A 22,032-nucleotide genomic window follows, 5' to 3' on the forward strand; every position below is an offset into this window, starting at 1 on the left:
AGAATCCATCCCAGTCCCCCCCCTCTCTTCCCCTGTCTCTTTCCCTGTCTCTTTCCCTGTCTCTTTCCCTGTCTCTTTCCCTGTCTCTTTCCCTCTCCCTTCTTCCCTTCACTCTATCCTGTGGCTTTCAGCCATGTGTTTCTCGTTGTCTGTTCCGATATTTCATACTAACTCTCTGCTTCGTGTGCATTTTTTAAGTCTCTGAAAACCACACAAAACAAACCGTAATTCCTTTCCTTTTTTCTTTTTTTTTCTTGTTTTGTCTCTGGCTCGTATTGAGATTTAATCAACTGCAAAATGAGAAAAACATTCACACAGGCTACAGTACATAAGTCAGCTGTGAGAGCACAATAAATGGTGCATGATCCACAAATATGGACGGTGAATCGACAACCCAATGTTTTCTATAGGATAATTTGCAGCTTCTCCCTGGTTTATTTCAAATACATGAAAAAACATCTCAAGGGATGCAAATGATAAAGCATTTCAAGATGGAGAAGTTGAAACAAAGTAGATTGAATGCTTACATAAGATGTTATTATGACATGTAAAGATATTTACACGCCTCTAAAATAGGCAAGCTTTTACCTCTAGCAACATACACAGATTTCAATTCCATACCATATGGCCAGTTGTTTTGCTCTCCATGGTAACTGAAAGGTCTGGCACTCCTTGGCTCTAAGTCTAGTGCTGACAGTAAGGCCCAGACATTAGTAGTAATACTTTAATACTTTACCATCACCACAATGAGGTCAGACAATGTTTGTACTCAATCTCTGGTGAGTGAGTAGGTCTGAGATAGGCAATAGTGTACATGTGTTGGTTGAGGGATAGGATGGTCATGTCTCTCCCTCTGTAGTCTCAGTCTATAGGTCTAATCATCATGCGCACTCCCTTCATAGAGTAGAATCCTCCGCCGTAGTCTGCCCAGAAAATTCCGTCCTGGAACTTGCTGCGGTAGACACCGCCAGTGTACCAAACACCATTCAGATTGGCCTGGCCACAGGAGTTGTACCACCAGCCTCCCTTAAGGAAGTGTGCACAGTTACCTGCATAGAGATCATGTAAATAGCCCATTTGTTTGTCTCATATGCTTTCTTTAGGGCCTACTGTATATCTTATGCATTTAGCCAACAGTATATGAATTGATTGATTGACCCACCTGAGAAGGCATCCTTGTCTCTGTCCAGTGTGGTGAACTGCTTGCCGTTGTGGCTGCTGAGTGAGTCGCCAGCGTTTCCCTGGTAGGTGCCCAACCTCAGGCGGTAGCCCTCGTTCTCATGCTCCAGGTGGAAGCTGCTGTAATCAGCATACACCTTCTTCCCCACCCAGTCCTCCAGCTCCACTAGAAGTCTGTAGTCTCCCTGCTTCCCTAAATTGTAGATCCCCAGCAGCCCCAGCCAGTACTCCCCATCTATGTTGCCGAATCCATTCTAAGAAAGATAAATGAAAAGTTAGTTGTTGGTTTTGTATAGTCTGAGTGGTTGGAAAAGAGGAACACTAAAAAAAGGAATACTATAAATCAATTTTTGTCAGAAAGTACCGTTGGAAGACAAATGCATCTAAATAAATTTTTGGTCTGTTCAGGTGAACAGCTTTAATCTCTTTGGCCATGATAATATATAAGACAAACAACAATCAGAGAGTTCACTTCAGATTGAATTAGTGCACTATAATTAAAGAAGATATACCTAGCAGAGCTGTGGAAGTTTGGAAAATAAACATTGGAGATTGAGCGGTGGAATATACCTTCCTGTTGGGTCTTCTTACCTTTCATAATGGCCATCTCAAACTAAATCACTTCAGCAATAATACGCTGACTCACACAAAATACATTATATTATAAGTGAAAACACAAGGGGTCCAGGCCTTGGAAAGGATCCTGAGACACCAGACCAGACGCGTTCCTTTTGGATAGGTCACATAACGGAACTGTTGTTGTCTCTGGCTTATTCGTTTTCAGTGTCTTTTCTCTTTCTCATCATCACCTTGTAGGCGTCCCAGTTCCTGAAGAAGTTGACAGAGCCATCCCTCCTGCTCTGGATGACGGTCCAGCCTCCGTTGTCCAGGCCCTGCTCACACCACACCTGCATGGGCCTCTCCGCTTCGCCAGGTTTCAGCAGGTACATACCGCTGGTGCCATGGCCAGCCTCCTGGGCCTGGAGACAGTCCCTGAAAGGACCTGGGGGAGCATGGAGGGTGGGATGGTGGGGGAGAGATGGAGGGGGAGATGGAGGCATGAAGGAAGATATGGAGGGGTGAAGGGAGAGATGGGGGGATGGGGAAAGAGATGAAGGGACAAAGGTAGAGACGGAGAGATTTATCAGTTACAAACCTTTAATCAAATCAAATTGTATTGGTCACATACACATATTTAGCAGATGTTATAGCGGGTGTAGCAAAATGCTTGTATTTTGATTTTATTATTGTATTTTCGTTTTTTTTTTTTATAATGTAAGAAATAACACACAAAATAACAAAATATCACACACCAGATGTAGGCAGTTAAAGCAGTGATTTGTTTAGAACACATTGAATATTAGGATTTATCTCTATCTACCATTCATTTGTTATACATTTGTCTTAGAGCAGATGTGAACAGTTCAACTATTGTGTTTGTTTAATGTGAGATGAATCTTTGCCTAGTTTATAGGTGAGGATCGCTATTAGTCTCAGCAAGCGGTGGTGAAGTAAGCCAGATGTGCAAATACTTTGTGGTCAGCGGAAACCATGTCATTCCAGCCTAGGTTCTGTCCATGCTTAGCATGAGAGGGAGCCATCCTGCAGAGGGTTCCCTTTCATACACAGCTGCCTTCAAATCCCACACGTTTTATTATTCTTGGGTCGGGACAATCTAAATGTGTCAGGAATTTCGGTAGATGAGTCAAATGTTTATTTTCTGTGTTTCTTTTTTTCTCTTTTCCTTCTTCTGAACTTAGAATGCTACGACCTATTTTCTTTCCATCGAGGTCTGTGTTCTTTCTGGTGAGCAGCACCAAACCTAGTTCTAGCTGAATATGCAAATGTTACATAATTTAAAAAATCTGACTAAGAAGAAAATGAACACACATTGTTTTGAGGTTAATTTGGAAATAAGTCTATGCTTTATCCTTGCTACCAAACAAACAACAACTAACCACCCATCCACCCCCTCACCTACCACCTCACCCACCAACCTACACTACATGACCAATAGTATGTGGACACCTTTTCGTCGAACATCTCATTCCAAAATAATGGGCATTAATATGGAGTTGGTCCCTCTTTTGCTGCTATAACAGCCTCCACTCTTCTGGGAAGGCTTTCCACTAGGTGTTGCTGAGGGGACTTGCTTCCATTCAGCCACAAGAGCATTAGTGAGGTTGGGTATTGATGTTGGGCATTTAGGCCTGGCTGGCAGTCAGGCATTCCAATTCATCCCAAAGGTGTTCGATGGGGTTGAGGTCAGGGCTCTGTGCAGGTCAATCAAGTTCTTCCACACCGATCTCGACAAACCATTTCTGTATGGACCTCGCTTTGTGCACTTGGGCATTGTCATGCTGAAACAGGGAAGGGCCTTCCCCAAGCTGTTTTCACCAAGTTGGAAGCACAGAAGCGTCTAGAATGTCATTGTATGCTGTAGCGTTAAGATGTCCTTTCAATGGAACTAAGGTGCCTAGCCAAAACCATGAAAAACAGCCCCAGACCATTATTCCTCCTCCACCACACTTTACAGTTGGCACTATGCATTGGGGCAGTTAATGTTCTCCTGGCATCTGCCAAACCCAATTTGGTTTGTCAGACTGCCAGATGTTGAAGCGTGATTTATCATTCTGGAGAGCGTGTTTCTACTGCTCCAGAGACCAATGGCAGCGAGCTTTACACCACTCCAGCTGACACTTGGCATTCCGCAGGGTGATCTTAGGCTTGTGTGCAGCTGTTTGGCCATGGAAACCCATTTCATGAAGCTCCCGTCAAACAGTTCTTGTGCTGATGTTGCTTCCGGAGGCAGTTTACAACTCGGCAATGAGTGTTGCAACCGAAGACCGCTTCAGCACTCAGCGGTCCCGTTCTGTGAGCTTGTATGGCCTACCACTTCACGGCTGAGCCATTGTTGCGCCTAGACTATTCCACTTCACAATAACATAATTTACAGTTGACTGGGGCAGCTGTAGCAGGGTAGAAATTTGACGAACTGACTTGTTGGAAAGGTGGGATCCTATGATATTGCCACGCTGAAAGTCACTGAGCTCTTCAGTTAAGCCATTCCACATGACAAAGTTTTGTCTATGGAGATTACATGGCTGTGTGCTCGATTTTATATATCTGTCAGCAATGTGTGTGGCTGAAATAGGCAAATCACAAATTTGATTGGGTGTCCACATACTTTTGTATGTACGGTGCATTCGGGAAAAGTATTCAGACCCCTTAACTTTTTCCACATTTTGTTACGTTACAGCCTTATTCTAAAATGGATTAAATAGTTTTTCCCCTCATCAATCTACACACATAATGACGAAGCAAAAACTGTTTTTTAGACATTTTTGCAAGTTTATTACAAATAAAAAACTGAAATATCACATTTACATAAGTATTCAGACCCTTTACTCAGTACTTTGTTGAAGCACCTTTGGCAGGTATTACAGCCTTGAGTCTTCTTGGGTATGATGCTACAAGCTTGCAACAGAGACTTGTCCTGGAGTGACTCCTGCGTTGCCTTGGCTGTGTGCTTAGGGGCGTTGCCCTGTTGGAAGGTGAACCATCGCCCCATTCTGAGGTCCTGAGCAGGTTTTCATTAAGGATCTCTATGTACTTTGCTCTGTTCATCTTTCCCTTGATCCTGACTAGTCTCCCAGTCTCTGCCGCTGAAAAACATTGCCACAGCACTATGCTGCCACCCCCATGCTTCACCGTAGGGGTGGTGCCAGGGAATCTTGTTACTCATGGTCTGAGAATACTTTAGGTGCCTTTTGGTAAACTCCAAGTTGGCTGTCATGTGCCTTTTACTGAGGAGTGGTTTCCATTTGTGTCTTTCCAAATCATGTCCAATAAATTGAATTGACCACAGGTAGACTCCAATCAACTTGTAGAAACATCTCAAGGATGATCAATGGAAATAGGATGCACCTAAGCTCAATTTCAAATATCATAGCAAAGTGTCTGAATACCTATGTAAATAAGGTATTTCTGTTTTTTATTTTGTATACAGTTGCAAAAATGTCTAAAAACCTGTTTTCACTTTGTCCTTATGGGGTTTTGTGTGTAGATTGATGAGGGGAAAAAAACAATTCAATCCATTTTAGAATAAGGCTGTAACGTAACAAAATTTGGAAGAAGTCAAGGGGTCTGAATACTGACCCAATGCACTATATAGTGTATCTAATAATCAGTTGCCTCACCCTCTGCACTGAAGTTGCCCTGCGGAGCCTTCTGGAGCTCCAGGGTGCTTCCTGTGGGTACTGGCCCTGCTTGGGAGCCCCTGTTTCTGGGAAATGCCCGGCCGTGGTCCCTCTGGATCTCGTTGGTAAATCTTGGGATGCTAACCGGTATGTTCTCTGGCACCACCTGCACCAGTGGTGGGCCCTGAGGAGACTGCTCCTGCCGCCGGCCGTACACCTGCAGACAGCGCTCTTCCAGGGCACCAACCAGAACTGACTGGCTGTTGACCACGGCGGAGAGCGCAGCGTATCGGACCTCTAGGTCACGGTAGCGGGCGGCCAGGCGTAGGGACTCTGCTGTGGCGTTGAGAATGCGCCCCTCCAGCTGAGCCAGCTCCAGAGAGTTGTCTCTCTTCCTGATGATCTCGTGCAGCAGCTGCATGTAGAGCTGGGTCACCCTGGAGTTCATGTTCCTGCTCTCCTTCCTCAGCAACTTCATCTCGTTCACCATGTTGCCATCAATGTTCACCACCAGCTTCAGGGTATCCATCTCCCGTCTCTGTTTGGAAAGCAGGTCCCTCACCGCCGCTACGTCTAGGCGGGTCACTCGGTCCTTGTCCGTGTGTAGGCCCCGGCTGGTGCAGATTGGCCCTGTGATCTTCTGCTCAGGGACCAGGAAGGTATACGAGCACTTTTTGGGTGGTTCTCCTTTGTCCTCCAGGTACCTCCGTCTCCGGGTCAGGATGGGGGATCTGAGGCCCTCACTGCTGCCCCAGACGGACAGCCCAAGCAGGACAAACAGGCACCAAGCTCTGGGCCCCATAGCTAGTGGTTTCTTTTCTCTTCTTCTGCTCCTCTACAACAAGGCTGTCTGTGTCACTGGTGCACCTAAAACATAGGCAGGGGAGAGCGAGTCAATACGTGGTTGAATTCTTAGCAGTGGTGTGTGCACTGCAGAACAGACATGCAGAAATATGTTATCACAACTCCAATTCTGACTTAAGTTCATTCACTCTTGGATATTCCTTCACGCTACTGCCCCTGACCAGGCTATATCATATTTCTGGGTGTGTTTGGTTAGCCCTGGTTCTCATATTCCTACATCTCCCCTGCTTTCTCAAGCTTCTCCAAAAGCTTCCAGATTGTGTCTTTGGGTTATAGAAAAGGACCTATGTATTATTATAATTAAGTGGAGGGATACTGTTAAAAAATCTCTACTCTTTCATAATAAAAGTCTGAAAATCAAGTAGGAAGTTTTTGTTTGGAATTAGATGAAGGCAAACATGAAGCCCCAATTCTAAATAAAAAAAGTAATCTCAAAGAAGTGTGTGCATAAGTGTACCTATAATAAGATTATGCCTGTGCATCTCTTGGGCGCCAGCTGGAGGCCAATGATTGTTTCTGACTGACCCATTTTACTCGCATTCTATTTCTCCTGGCTGGCCTAAATATGGCACTGGCTGAATTTGGTATCGAATGAAAGAGCTGGATGTGTGAGACTGGTTTATAACTAATGTTTTCTGGGAATCCATTTTTAAAAATCAGAACTCAGGATAAGACCCAGATGCAGACAGCTAGAATCACAGATGTTTATTGACCCAAACCGGGTGCACGCAAAAGACAGGTCAAAGGTAGGCAGAGGTCCGTAATCCAGGACAGAGTCAATAAAGTGCAGAACAGCAGGCCGGCTCGGGGTCAGGGCAGGCAGGAGACAAAGGGCAGTGAGACATAGGTTTAATCCTACACATGAAAAATTGGATGAATACGGAGGGTACGGGGCAACAGAAGACAAACAGCAGAGAGGCTAATAATCTTGGAGAAATTTGCGGCCCGCTTGTTGTCGATACCTGGTGGTGGTCTTGAGAAGAGCCGACCGGGCTCTCTTCCAGGTATGGCAACAGCAGCGGACAAACATCTGGGCCGAGGGTATGGTGACCTCTTCCTCTTGCTCCGGAAAGAGCAGGGGCTAACACCCCAGGGAACACTTGAAAGGTGAGAGCCCAGTGGCAGAACAGGGGAGAGTGTTGCAGGCTTATTCAACCCACACAAGTTGATGGCAGAGTTGTCTCCAGGTCTCGCTCCAACTGGGCATTGGACTGCTAGTGGAACCCGGAGGACAGGCTGACCAATGAGCATGCAGAACGCCTTCCAGAACCCGAGACTAGAACTGAGGGCCCCGGTCGGAGACCATGTCCACCGGGAGTCCATGGATCCGGAAGACAGTGCTGCACCATGACCTGGGATGTCTCTTTGGCAGAGGGTAGGTTGAGGAGAGGAATGAAGTGGGTGGCTTTGGAAAACTGGTCCACTACTGTCAGGATGGAAGTGTTGCCATCAGATGAGGGAAGACGCGTGACGAAGTCCAGGGATATGTTAGACCAGGGATGGTGAGGGACAGGCAGTGGTTGAAGAAGACCAGCCAGAGCTTGCCTAGGAGTCTTGTTCTGTGCACAGATCGTGCAGGTCGCGATGAACGCGGAGACTTCCGGGGCCATATTAGGCAGGCCCCCAAAAGCGTTGTCGCACAAAAGTCAGGATCTGAAAGTGTAGCCGCGGGGCTATAGCAGCGTGACAGTTGGTAAGTCCTAATGGCATGACATGTCTCAACCTCCAGTATGTATGCTGCAGTAGTTTATGTTTCGGGGGGCTAGGGTCAGTTTGTTATATCTGGAGTACTTCTCCTGTCCTATCCGGTGTCCTGTGTGAATTTAAGTATGCTCTCTCTAATTCTCTCTTTCTCTCTTTCTTTCTCTCTCTTGGAGGACCTGAGCCCTATGACCATGCCTCAGGACTACCTGGCAGGATGACTCCTTGCTGTCCCCAGTCCACCTGGCTGTGCTGTTGCTCCAGTTTCAACTGTTGTGCCTGGGACTATTATTATTTGACCATGCTGGTCATTTATGAACATTTGAACATCTTGGCCATGTTCTGTTATAATCTCCACCCGGCACAGCCAGAAGAGGACTGGCCACCCCACATAGTCTGGTTCCTCTCTAGGTTTCTTCCTAGGTTTTGGCCTTTCTAGGGAGTTTTACTAGCCACCGTGCTTCTACACCTGCATTGCTTGCTGTTTGGGGTTTTAGGCTGGGTTTCTGTACAGCACTTTGAGATATCAGCTGATGTACGAAGGGCTATATAAATACATTTGATTTGATTTGATTTTGATGACCAGGTATTCATAGTGGCCGCTGGCCATGTTGAAGGCGGTCTTCCACTCGTCCCCTTCCCGTATCCGCACCAGATGGTAGGCGTTCCACAGGTCCAACTTGGAGAAAACGGTGGCCCCCTCGAGCGGCTTGAAGGCCGAGGGGATGAGTGGTAGCGGTTCTTCACTGTGATGTTATTGAGGCCCCGGTAGTCGATGCATAGGGTTCTGTCCTTCTTCTCCACAAAGAAGAACTTTGCGCTGGTCGGGGGAGGCAGAAGGACGGATACACACTGCAGCTGTAGGGAGACCTCGATGTAGGACTCCATAGCCATGTCCATGCCCAGAAAATGCCTCATTTGGACACTGCTGGACAAGTGCTTGTCCCAGTTGCATTTGGCTTTGGACAGCTAGGAGAAATTACTTTCCCGGGATGGTGGGAGAGGGGAGTGTCTTCCTGTCGAACCAGTTCCTTTCGGCGCTGCCACCCACCATGGGTGCGGGCAACTCGATATTGAGTCTGGTCGCTGATCGTTTACAGACATCGATTAGCCCATATTTGTCATTAGGTACTGAAGTTCTGATGAGGGAGAAAGACAGCCTTGAGCCTAGGGCTTGGGCTTCTTCTTCTTCTTAAACTCGTCAATGAGGAAGTCCCCTTCTCCTTCATTCGCTGTCAAACATACAGTGGGGAGAACAAGTATTTGATACACTGCCGATTTTGCAGGTTTTCCTACTTACAAAGCATGTAGAGGTCTGTAATTTTTATCATAGGTACACTTCAACTGTGAGAGACAGAATCTAAAACAAAAATCCAGAATATCACATGTATGATTTTTAAGTAATTAATTTGCATTTTATTAAATGACATAAGTATTTGATCACCTACCAACCAGTAAGAATTCCGGCTCTCACAGACCTGTTAGTTTTTCTTTAAGAAGCCCTCCTGTTCTCCACTCATTACCTGTGTTAACTGCACCTGTTTGAACTCGTTACCTGTATAAAAGACGCCTGTCCACACACTCAATCAAACAGACTCCAACCTCTCCACAATGGCCAAGACCAGAGAGCTGTGTAAGGACATCAGGGATAATATTGTAGACCTGCACAAGGCTGGGATGGGCTACATGACAATAGTCAAGCAGCTTGGTGAGAAGGCAACAATGGAAGACGTTCAAGATGATGGTCAATCACCCTCGGTCTGGGGCTCCAAGCAAGATCCCACCTCTTGGGGCATCAATGAACATGAGGAAGGTGAGGGATCAGCCCAGAATTACACGGCAGTACCAGGTCAATGACCTGAAGAGAGCTGGGACCACAGTCTCAAAGAAAACCATTAGTAACACACTACGCCGTCATGGATTAAAATCCTACAGCGCACGCAAGGTCCCCCTGCTCTAGCCATCGCATGTCCAGGCCCGTCTGAAGTTTGCCAATGACCATCTGGATGATCCAGAGGAGGAATAGGAGAAGGTCATGTAGTTTGATGAGACAAAAATAGAGCTTTTTGGTCTAAACTCCACTCGCCGTGTTTGGAGGAAGAAGAAGGATGATTACAACCCCAAGAACACCATCCCAACCGTGAAGCATGGAGGTGGAAACATCATTCTTTCATTCATGGAGGTGGAAACATCATCCTTTCTGCAAAGGGGACAGGATGACTGCACTGAGGGGAGGGTGGATGGGGCCATGTATCGCGAGGTCTTGGCCAACAACCTCCTTCCCTCAGTAAGAGCATTGAAGATGGGTCGTGGCTGGGTCTTCCAGCATGACAATGACCCGAAACACACAGCCAGGGCAACTAAGGAGTGGCTCCGTAAGAAGCATCTCAAGGTCCTGGAGTGGCCTAGCCAGTCTCCAGACCTGAACCCAATAGAAAATCTTTGAGGGAGCTGAAAGTCCGTATTGCCCAGCGACAGCCCCGAAACCTGAAGGATCTGGAGAAGGTCTGTATGGAGGAGTGGGCCAAAATCCCTGCTGCAGTGTGTGCAAACCTGGTCAACAACTACAGGAAATGTATGATCTCTGTAATTGCAAACAAAGGTTTCTGCACCAAATATTAAGTTCTGCTTTTCTGATGTATCAAATACTTATGTCATGCAATAAAATGCAAATTCATTACTTAAAAATCATACAATGTGATTTTATGGATTTTTGTTTTAGATTCCGTCTCTCACAGTTGAAGTGTACCTATGATAAAAATTACAGACCTCTACATGCTTTGTAAGTAGGGAAACCTGCAAAATCGGCAGTGTATCAAATACTTGTTCTCCCCACTGTATAGGACATAGATCCTCAGGGTAACCTGCCGCTACCTCCGCCCAAGTGGGTTGCGATTGCGGGGTCTCCTCATCGCCCTGTTTTGAGGGTGAAGGGGTAAGCACGGTGAGTGCTTTACGCAGCCTTCACATTCGGGTGGGACCCCCAGCTAGGCGGTACACAAAGAGTGTGTCCTTGTCTGAAATTGTAGCCCCACACGGATAAGGGTGTTCCGGTAGAGGGAGCAGGGCAGGCACCCCGCTTGGTTCTCCTTGTGAGGGGTAAGCCAGCTCCATTGCTCAGAGAAATAGTACATGTAAACTAGCTAGCATTCGTCTTGAGGTTAAATAGCCTAGCTAGTAACCACACTGCTAGCCAGAGAAAAGCATATGCTTCGCTTGTCTCTCAACGAACAAATCGTGTCTCTCAACTGTCAGGGAGTGAAGCAATTCTATCCTTACAAGTGAAAAAGCTAGTTTGAGGTAGCTAGCTTTGCGGAGACCCTTACAAAAATGTACCATGTAAAGGTACTGCTGTAAATACCATGGTATTTTCCTGCCACGGCAGTGACCAAAAACCATGATGATCGTATAATGGTATTTATTTTATTGTACTGCCAAGGATGGAGGGAATATACCATGGTTTTACACTAACAGCATGTAAACATGAAAGCATGGTAGTTGTTTATAATGTATTATCATGATGTTCTGCGTAACAACATTTTACGGGTTAAGTGACCAAAAATAAGGCTAGGGGGCGGTATTTTCCCATCCGGATGAAAAGTGTGCCCAAAGTAAACTGCCTGCTACTCAGGCCCAGAAGCTAGGATATGCACATTATTAGTATATTTGGATAGAAAACCACTCTGAAGTTTCTAAAATCGTTTGAATGATGTCTGTGAGTATAACAGAACTTATTTGGCAGGCGAAACCCCGAGGACAAACCATCCAGGGGGGGAATTGGAGGTCACTCTCTTTTCAATGGGTTTGAATGGGAATCTAGAATTCTAAGGCAGTTGCTTGCAGTTCCTATCGCTTCCACTAGATGTCAACAGTCTTTAGAAATGTGTTGATGTTTTTCCTTTGAGAAATGAAGAAGTAGGGCTGTCCAGAACGAGGGTCAAGTGTAGTGTACTGTTTGTTAGAGATGCGTGACCTGAAAAGCTTGCTCCACTTTGTTTTCCTCCGGTATTGAACACAGTTTATCCTGTCTGAAATGTTATTGATTATTTACCTTAAAATATACCTAAAGTTGTATTAGGAAAGTTGTTTGAAATGGACAAAGATTATAGGTAATTTATGAGATATTTTGTAGTCATGTTGCGCGAGTTGGAACCGGTATTTTCTGGATCAAACGCGTCAAATAAATTGACATTTTGGATATATAACGACATAATTAATCGAACATCCAACAGAAGAAGATCGTCAAAGTTAAGGAATTAATTATATCTTTATTTCTGAGTTTCGTGTCGCGCCTGGCGGGTTGAATTATGATGGTCTGTCTTTGTTTGACGGTGTGCTGTCCTCAGATAATAGCATGGTTTGCTTTTGCCGTAAAGCCTTTTTGAAATCTGACACATTAGCTGGATTAACAACAAGTATAGCTTTAATGTTGTGTGATTTCATGAAAGTTTAATATTTACAGTAATTTCATTTGAATTTGGCGCTCTGCCATTTCACCGGATGTTGTCAAATCGATCCCGCTAAAGGGATTTGATCCCCAAGACGTTTTAAAACCCCTTTAGCGCATAGCAAAAAACAACAACACACATTCTAGCATAGTGTACCCTCTTAAACCTTGGGACCTGGATATGGTGTGGTAAAAAAATGAAGGGAGACTGACACACCGTGAAGATAAGGTTTTAAAAAAAAGGTTTCCTGGTGCTTCTCTGTTCAATACAGCTATCTCTCCTCAACGACTAGGTTCATCTTATACATACCCAACATACTAAAAACTACTTGTAACAGGTATTAATAATAATCTTATCTCAAAGATACATTTTCATAATTTCATATCCCTAACAACAGCAAGTTACAATGTTCCCCCTGTTACACTCTCTGAGTTTATAAAAGACAGGTGAAACAGATCAGGGTGTGACCGTGTTAACATTTGTTGGAGTCCTCTGTTCCTCTGTTGCCACTACAGGCTAGCTTGACTGGAGCTAAAATTAGACAATTCTAGCTTTTTTGCTAACATACTTTCATAAATCCATAAAACTATCAAAACGTCATAAAAAAGAAGAATTATATCATTATTCTCGCTTAACTTTGTTTTATATCCTATGCTTTATAACTTGCTCACTTTCCGGATAAGGTTTAAAATAATTAGTTTACCTAGTGCTTCTCTCTTCAATGTTCAGTTCGCTCTCTCTCATTCAACTGACTGATAAGGCAGGCTTAGGATTCCCCAAAAGACAGCCTAAAAGTAGCTAAATTTGTCACCGGAGGGGCCTGAAAAGTCACTAAATATAATCATGATAATGACAATGCAAATAAATCAATCAGTTATAAATGATTCAATCTGTAATCTCAATCAGTTTGATCTCAGGATTTATCAATTTAGCAAATAATAATTACATTTCATACTTCCAGGTTTGTCTTCATATCTACATGTAATTTTGTTACATTTTAACCATATTTCAGTGGCATAATTGTCCCGTGATGATCTGTAGGGCCTTGATCATTGTCCATTGATATAACACAATAGGTTTGAAGCATGCGCTCCAAGCTGCGCTCCGTGGTAATAACTATAAACGATAACTGATGTCCCGCTCCCGAGAGTAACAGATAGTTCAGATGAAAGATAACAGATTCTGTGGATTTATGTTGATTTGTGGATGCACACAATGTCTAGATTAGATGGAGTTGGGGGAGAGAAAGCAGCGAGGTCAGGCAGTGGAGATTTCCTCCTTTTAATGAGTTGAGATCTGTCAGACATTTCAACCTGACCTAATTAAAGCGCTCTGGTCAAGCTGGGCAAGTGGCTATGAATTAAAGGGAGATTTCACCAACTCCACGAGCCTTTTCCACAGCCATCCCAGAATTCTGTTAAATTCCACACTCCTCAAAAGGCTCATCCCTCCACGTCCTCTGTCATCTCAGGGAGAGGAATTATTTGGACAACAGGCTGGATATATGTCTGGTTCTTTACCTGGATCTCCACTGATCTAACACGACCGTTTGTAGTTCAGTATTCCTTCAAACTCTATCAGGACGGTCCGCAAGATGGTTTCAGTGACAGTTTGGTCACCCAGGACGGCTTGTAAGGCCGTCTTAACCAATTTGATCTCTCGCTCCCGTGTTCCTCCAAAAATAGCTTCTCGGGGGTTGAATTTGAAGGAGATTTGTTGGCTCCATCAGTTGATCCTGGAGGGTTGGTTACATTGCTTGGAAGGTTTCCTCCAACTTGGCCTCTCCTGCCTTGAAGTTTGTGCCTCTGTCAGCCAGGATCTTGTAGGGTTTCCCCTGTCGGGAGCTAAACCGCCGTAGGGCCATGAGGAAGACTTCAGCATCCAAACTCTCCAGTAGTTTCAGGTGGATACATCTAGTATTCAAGCACTTAAACAGAATGCCCCAGTGCTTCTCCACTCAACGATCTAGCTTGATTGTAATGGGCCCAAAACAATCTACTCCTGTTGAACAGAAGGGGGGTTTGAGGAGGCGCAAGCGAGCAGAGGCAAATCTGCCATGCAGGCGTATTGGTGCTTGTGAATTGCTCCTTGTCCTCCAAGTATCCAGTACTTCTGCCACATCGCCCCATAGACTCTTACTGGCCCTGGGTGGAGAAGCTTCTTATCATAACTCTTGATGAGGAGGTTGTTAAGAGGGTGTCTGGAGTCAAGGATAATTGTATGGATAGCATCGGGATCCAATACTTCTGCTTGGTGCAGCCTCCCTCTGACTCTGATCATTCCGAATATTTGGTCATTCTCTGGGGCAGAAGAGAGAAGACAGCTGTCCTTAGCCACTTCCTTATCTGCTTTCAGAGATTTTAGCTCCTCAGGGAAGCTGACTGCTTGTGCATGCTGTAGGAGGAGTGTCTCTGCAGTGAGGTAGGTGGGTATGAAAGCCACCACATCTGAGGTGTTTGGGATTGTGCTGCGTCAGGGAGAGCTATTGTTGGCTCTGTGGAGATGTTGTAGCATGAGCTTCAGTTGGTTGTGGAGGGGCCGCAGGCACCGGGGCTGTCGGCCACTCGTTCTCCAGTTGTGACAAGAATGGTGGTCCCAAGCTCCAGCGATGGGGTTGAACCAGTTCCTGGAGTTTTACCACGAGTGATGTCATCAGCAAGGTTATTTTCTCTGTCAACACACCTCCAATCATTGACTTCCGTTAGATCTTGGATTTCCGCAATGCAAGTTCTGATGAACACCTTACACCTGCAGGACTGACTTGAGCCAGGTCAGCCAGGTCGAATCAGCCCAGTAGATGACCCCTTGAATTGGCAAGGTGAGCCCAGCTTGCAAGGTGGAGGCCAATTGGGCTCCGGAAAGGGCAGCGCTGAGTTCCAACCTAGGCATTGACAACTGCTACTTGGGTGCAACCCTGGACCTGGCTATGACAAAGGAGACATGGGTTTGGCCAGCATCATCCAACACTCCAAGAATGGAAACTGCTCCAGAAGCTCACTCTGAAACGTTACAGAACACATGAAGTGCCCGGCTTTATCCAAGTTGGTCAGCACAGGGTGCAAACATAACACCTTGGCATCTGGAGAACTCTGACAAATCTGTTTCCCAACAGATCCATCATTCCACTAGCTCTGCTGGGTGGATTGGGTCACCCCAATCCCTCTTGGTCTGCCACAGGTCCTGGACTAAGACTTTGGTGGTGCTTGTACCCAAAGGTATCTAGTATGCAGCTCCATCTTAGTCCTAGAGTGGGCTCTTGTGGGTTAGCGCCAGACTGCGAAAATCATAGTTCACTACTATTTGACCTGGCTTGTGGCAAGAGGTGCAGAATACCTCTGCTGTGTTGCTAGCCCACTGTCAGTCCTCAAAAGCCCCTTTGGATAGGAGATTCTGGACTTTGTCGAGGAGTGCTTTCGTTTCAGCAGTGGATGGGAGGCTCTGTAAGCAGTTATCCACATAGAAGGCATTCTCCACTGAATCCCAGACTTCTGGGTCACTGTCTGGGTGCTCCCAGGCGTGTCTCTGCAGAGCATATATGGCCCAGCAAGGACTGCATTTGGTGCCAAATGGGAGTACTTGATGGCTGAGGAGTGCGAGGACACCGTGTACGGAAGGACCTAATGTTGATCCTTTGACCAGCGCCTTGGAAAGAACAGTTGAAGACAAGTCAATACTTCCCACTGTGTTGCTGGATAACATGGTGAGGGAGATACCAGGCTTTGCTGAGTGGGTTTCCCGCTTCATGAGCTGTCACTTTTGTGACATATCCTGCCTTCACAAGGTCATGAATTTCCCAGGTATAAACTTCTGCAAGCTCAGGGTTCTTCACCAGTCACCACTGTTAAACACAACACGTGTTGTGTTTAACAGAGGACGATGGTATGGTTGGGCACCCGTAGTAGTGGGGTTGCGTACCTCTGAACACCATCCATTGCAGTGGTGGTGTGCTTCTCCAGGAGGTCTAATGCATAGGAGGAGTCATATTTTGAGTGGGTGACCTCCTTTAGCTTCCGGTTGGGGAAGGTGTCTATCTTTCAGAGCATCTGAATATTCCGAAGGAGGTCAGTAGCTGCACAGGGAGATGGAGCTAGACTGCTTCTGGTTAATATGAGTTGCTGTGACTCTACAGCTTGGGTGGAGAGAAGTAGATGGACAAGTGTGGGTAGTCTGACCCGATCAGGATGAGTGGCGCAACCCTGGCCATGTTGCGAAGAGGCAGTCCTCTGAGATGAGGATATTGCTTCTGTAGAACACTCATCCGGCAGGAAGGCCATCTGCCATGAAGGCATTTGTCATATTGTAGGCCACGTCCCTATGTCCTGAAGGTGAAATGCAAAATGTCACAGCAGAGCCCTTCACTTGGATAATATTATGCCACACCGTTCTGAGGTTAAGGGTCTCGGGGGTCCCCTTCAGGTTCAGCTGCCAGGCAGCAGCTGGGAGAATGATTGTTTGTTCAGACCCATCATCTAGAACATTGATTGTATCCATGCTCCTCCCTTCGCTTTGCAGAGTGACCTTTACCACCTTCAACATGACCCTTGGCTGGTCGAGGTACAGTAGAGCTCCTTTGTTGCTCCTACCATGAGCATACTCTGCTCCTTCGGTGTTTGGGGAATTACTTCATGCAATACTGTGAGATGGATCTTCTTACAGCTGTTGCAGAGTTTCAGCAATGTGCAGCTCTCCGATTTATGGCTACGGACACACTTGTAGCATCGCTCACCTGAAGTTATCCAGGCCTTCAATTGGGGTCGAGTGAGATTTTGTACCTTGGGTCATGAGCCCAGGAAGTTCCCCTTACTATTGCAATAGGGGCAATTGTGCTGGAATTTGAGAGCGATCTTCTTCCCGGGTTCCTCCCCGGCTTCACTATTTAAGTACATGGTAGTGGAATTCAGCCTTTTATGACCCTCCTTGCGTTCAAACTCCTTCCTTAACCAGAGGCTGTGGCTGAGATTGAGGCCTGGTGAGCAATGCTCTTCGCCCTCATCTTCACCTGCAATCATGCTGCCATGGAGGCACGTTCAGGATGTTGTCAATTACACTCTGGACAAGCTGGCGTGGCTCACCATATCTCGCTTTCAGAGCCTGGAGAGCAGCCATGTATGATTTTGCGGAGTGCATTTTGGATTTGGTCAGCTTGTATTCACTGGGGAACCTCAAGTGATCCATCAGTACTTGTTATTTGTAACTTTCTGACAGATGACTGTGAATAACCAGTAGGCTCTCCAATGCCATTTCCAAGAGGATGAAATAACTCTCCTTTCCACTCTCAAAGTATGGCAGTTTGGATCTTGGAATTCCATAGGCTGAGGCTATTAGCAGTTCCATGATGTTGGTGTCACGCCCTGGTCTTAGTCCCGAGCTTCCCCTCAGTCCCGAGCTTCCCCTCAGTCCCGAGCTTCTACCTCAGTCCCGAGCTGCCCCTCAGTCCAGTGGGGTCCTTGGTGAGGGTTATTAGGCCAAGGTCGGCGGCGAGGGTCGCCAATCAAAGGACGCGTTACAGGGGGACTAAGACTTGGTTGGAGTGGGGTCCACGTCCCGATCCGGAGCCGCCACCGTGGACAGACGCCCACCCGGACCCTCCCCTATGGGTTTAAGTGTGCGGCCGGGAGTCCGCACCTTGGGGGGGGGGGGTTCCTGTCACGCCCTGGTCTTAGTATTTTGTGTTTTCTATATTTATTTGGTCAGGCCAGGGTGTGACATGGGTTTATTTTGTGTTGTGTTTATGTATGGGGGTTTTTCGTGGGTTTTGGGATTGTGGCTTAGTGGGGTGTTCTAGCAAAGTCTATGGTTGCCTGAGGCAGTTCTCAATCAGAGGCAGGTGATTCTCGTTGTCTCTGATTGGGAACCATATTTAGGCAGCCATATTCTTTGAGTGTTTGGTGGGTGATTGTTCCTGTCTCTGTGTTAGTTTGCACCAGTTTAGGCTGTTTCGGTTTTCACGTACGTTTATTGTTTTTGTATTGATCGTGTTTCTTCGTCATTAAACATGTATCGTATTAACCACGCTGCATTTTGGTCCGACTCTCTTTCGACGGAAGAAAACCGTAACAGTTGGCTCCCTAATCTGGTTGCGTGAAGGATACAACCATGACTGCTGATGAGCTAACTGTGGCCTCGTTAGGCTTGTCCCCTACTGTCCCAGACCCTAAATTGGTGGCAGCCTGAAATGAGTGAGAGCTGATGGTTGATGACTGGCCTGGTCCAAGCCTTGGATGAGAGGAACGATTTTACGCTGTTGTTAATTGGCAGAAAGGCGAAGGAGAGGTGCTTTGGCTAGATGGAGGGGGAATGCTAACTTGTGTCGCTGGCATAGAGGGCGTTGGCGGAGCGGCCTGTCCCCCCGTGGTCCATGCTGGCTATTGACCTCAGAGCCTCCCGGGACTGTGTGCCATGCTGTACCAGAGGAGCAGATTGGCAAAGACAGGTCAGGTCCATGTGGAGTGGTGGTCAGGTCAATCCCCTGTTTGTTCCTCTCCAGGAAGGATGAGTATGTATCCCACTTCCTCAAATGTATCCGTCTGAAAAGTATGATTGTCTAGGCTTGGATTGTCTAGGAATGGTTCTATGAACATGACAGTGAATTCACCTTACTGGTGACTGGCCTGCCCAAGACACTTTCAAAGTTCTTGAAATTTTTCAAATTCACTGACCTTCATGTCTTAAAGTAATGATGGACTGCCATGTTTCTTTCATTATTTGATCTGTTCTTGCCATAATATGGACTTGTTATTTTACCAAATAAGGCTATCTTCTGTATACCACCACTGCCTTTTCACAACACAACTGATTGGCTCAAACACATAAAGAAGGAAAACAATTCCCACGGATGAACTTTTAAGAAGGCACACCTGTTAATTGAAATGCATTCCAGGTGAGCGTGTGACTACTTGTCTCCAACAGATGCTGTTTGATTGGTTACTTCGAGCTTGTGGCCACACCCAAGCATATCCCATAGTGAGACATCGAAACATCAAGTATTTGAAATAGAACCCTCATCCATCCAACACTTTTGACAGGTGCAAAATATGACCTACTTCACATCAATAATGCTACCCATAAAAACAAATCCTCTGGATTCAAACATACTGAGGAAGCAAGGACTCAATATGTCTTGGATGGAAAAAGTAGTGGGGGCACGCAATCATTTCTGCCTGCGGTCTTCTCGGAAATGTTCTGAGGTGCATTTGAAGGGTTCCATCCCAACCATACTTAATGGGAGGTGTCCAGTAGCATTTACCTAAACCAAAACCAATGTGGTGGCAAAATTGTTCACTGTCAAAAGAGAGAACCATTGTATTACTGTCTGACGTCAAGCAGAGGGCAACATCAGATGTTCTTTATTTACGTCTGTACTATTGATTAAGTGTTATTTATCATTACCAGTCCAGCACTGGAAATCCATGAATTTCCTTTGTGTCAGGCTTTCAGGCAAATCAAATCGAAAGCACCCCAAAACATACTTACAGATGGAGAATAGGTTTGAGGAAAATTGGAGGAGGAGAGATTAAGAAAGGGATATATTAGAACTTTAAAGCCATAATAAGTCAGAGACTTGGGACGTGAACATGAACCATGCTCACTCTCTCCCTCTCTCTTTCTCTCTTTTATCAAAACCCCTTTTCATCATCACTATCAATAATTAGGCTTCAGCGATTAACCCTTCTTAAAAGTTAGTCCCAAACCCCAATTTAGATAAGTGACAGTGGTTACAGAAAAGGATCAATATAGCAGGATTATTAATCTAATAGTGTGTTATTACTGCTGTATAGTATGTCTCTGTTGCTAACACCCTAGGCCTGCTACTCTTCATCAAGTCAGCCACATTCAGAGCATTACATTTTTCATTGACTTATAAAAAGCAAAACAAAGTTTCCAAAGTACATTTCCCCCTCAGGTAAAGCCAGACCGATAGCTCATTTATATTGATGGGGCGGTTTGCATCCAGACAGGTCAAACTTGCGGTGACTGTCCTGCAGTAGGCTGGCAGAGGATAGTCTTTGGGGTGACTGTCCTCCAGTGCCAGTGGGTCACTGGATGTTCTGCTGTGACTGAAGTGTGTCTGTTTCAGTCACAGGCAGACCCAGGGGGGATGTTTACTCAGTCTTTTCTCCTTACCCAAAGTTTCTCTAATAATGGCTCACATTTGTAAGTTAATAAACTATTGATAACAGTTAATAAACCTTTAACAACAGCGAATAAAGCGTTAATAAACAGCGGGAGTGTATTAAAATAGATGAACAACTAATTGTGGTGAATGGTTTAAGTTCTGGGAGGCTTCCATTAAAATACAAGCCCTTTGTAATGACATTTCTTCTAAATAAATGAGTTACATAATGGTAATAGAACCCATTTTCAGAACTATGTTACTCTTGAGGATGACAGATACGATCCACAAACGTGTTGTTATCTCTCCTCTAAACAATACCGTAACTGGAATTTGCTGTTTAACGTAGTTGAAGAAAAGACAATCAGGACAAGATAAGCTACAGGAAAGAGGAGTGTGTACACACCTGCAGCTGTGTGAAGACAGTCTATGCGTCCCAACGTTGTTTGTTTCTCCTGCTGGTCTTTGTTACAGGCTTGTCGGAGCCGATGTCTCAGTCTCCGTTGTGGCTCCTGTATAACTGCATGCTCTTGACTCTCATGCCTTCAGCCTAGTACTGGTCTCTCTCTCTCTCTCTCTCTCTCTCTCTCTGGCATTCAAACACACATGCATGCATACACACACTCGCAGTAGGATGGAGGCTGGTCCAAAAAGATTGAGCTAGCCTGGGGTGATGGTAATTTTTCACTGTGGAGTGAGAGGTTGTCCTGCCAACTACCTTTGATGTCATAGTGCTTCTAAAGAATAACAAAACTCCTCCTAATATAAGGTTTCAACTGCTAATGGAAGGAAGGTATTTTTAGTATTTTGTTAGGATCCCCATTAGGTGTTGCGAAAGCACCAGCTACGCTTCCTGGGGTCAACACAAAACCTGAAACATGACCTAATACAGAATGTCAATAGACATGAACAGCTCAAGGACAGAACTACATCAATTTAAAAATGGAACACGTAGCCTACATATCAATATATACGCACAAACTAAAAAAGGGGAGAGGTGTTGTGCCGTGAGGTGTGAAGGAAGGAGGGAGGGAAGGAAGGAAGGAAAGGAGGAAGGAGAGAAGGAAGTAAAGAAAAGAAAAGATCGAAACCCACTATGCCTGGTTGCCTGGAATTGGTGTGTGTGGTGATGACACTTACACCCGCTCTGGATCACACATACATACTCACACTTGCTGTTGTTGCAGCTTAGTGCTTGGTGTTTGTTTCACTCACTCACGCACACTCTCAATCAATCTTTAACTTTCAATCTCGTGGTTAAGCTTTGAAACTTTCCCATATAATCCACTTATCAACAACTCACTCTCAATCACTTTCAACATTTCTCTCATACATACCTCTGTTTCTATTTCTAGAAGTCCTCTTAGAAGAACTTATGATCTTGATTATCCAGTGTTTTGGCTCTTATAAAAGAGGTTTCTGTGAGGGATGGTTGTGAGTTTATGTGTGTTTGTCCCACAAGGCAGGGTGTGTATATTGTGGCCATCTCAGAGCTATTGGCAGCTGTGTTTATTTGATTATGGACACA

At 45.5% G+C, this 22,032-nt stretch overlaps 1 protein-coding gene across 1 annotated transcript; it reads right to left on the bottom strand.

The window, feature by feature from the left end:
• Window positions 1-398: 398 nt before the first annotated feature.
• On the bottom strand, window positions 399-21,113 carry LOC109872308 (angiopoietin-related protein 1-like). The gene is made up of 5 exons (XM_020463499.2): window positions 20,911-21,113; window positions 5,379-6,245; window positions 1,989-2,182; window positions 1,163-1,433; window positions 399-1,049 (listed from the first exon to the last, which is right to left on the bottom strand). Exons 2-5 carry the CDS (start codon window positions 6,178-6,180, stop codon window positions 862-864), a joined length of 1,455 nt encoding a protein of 484 aa, XP_020319088.1. The 5' UTR covers window positions 6,181-6,245; window positions 20,911-21,113; the 3' UTR covers window positions 399-861.
• Window positions 21,114-22,032: the final 919 nt, after the last annotated feature.

Source organism: Oncorhynchus kisutch, linkage group LG27, assembly GCF_002021735.2.
Source record: "Oncorhynchus kisutch isolate 150728-3 linkage group LG27, Okis_V2, whole genome shotgun sequence".
NCBI classification, from domain to species: domain Eukaryota; kingdom Metazoa; phylum Chordata; class Actinopteri; order Salmoniformes; family Salmonidae; genus Oncorhynchus; species Oncorhynchus kisutch.

What these genes read in the sequence shown, in the direction of transcription:
- LOC109872308 (XM_020463499.2), bottom strand. Translation starts at nt 6,180, where the DNA reads ATGGGGCCCAGAGCTTGGTGCCTGTTTGTCCTGCTTGGGCTGTCCGTC. An exon ending in GGAACTGGGACGCCTACAAG is followed by an intron (nt 1,434 to 1,988) that starts GTGATGATGAGA and finishes TATCTTTCTTAG; the next exon opens with AATGGATTCGGCAACATAGA. An exon ending in AGACAAGGATGCCTTCTCAG is followed by an intron (nt 1,050 to 1,162) that starts GTGGGTCAATCA and finishes ATCTCTATGCAG; the next exon opens with GTAACTGTGCACACTTCCTT.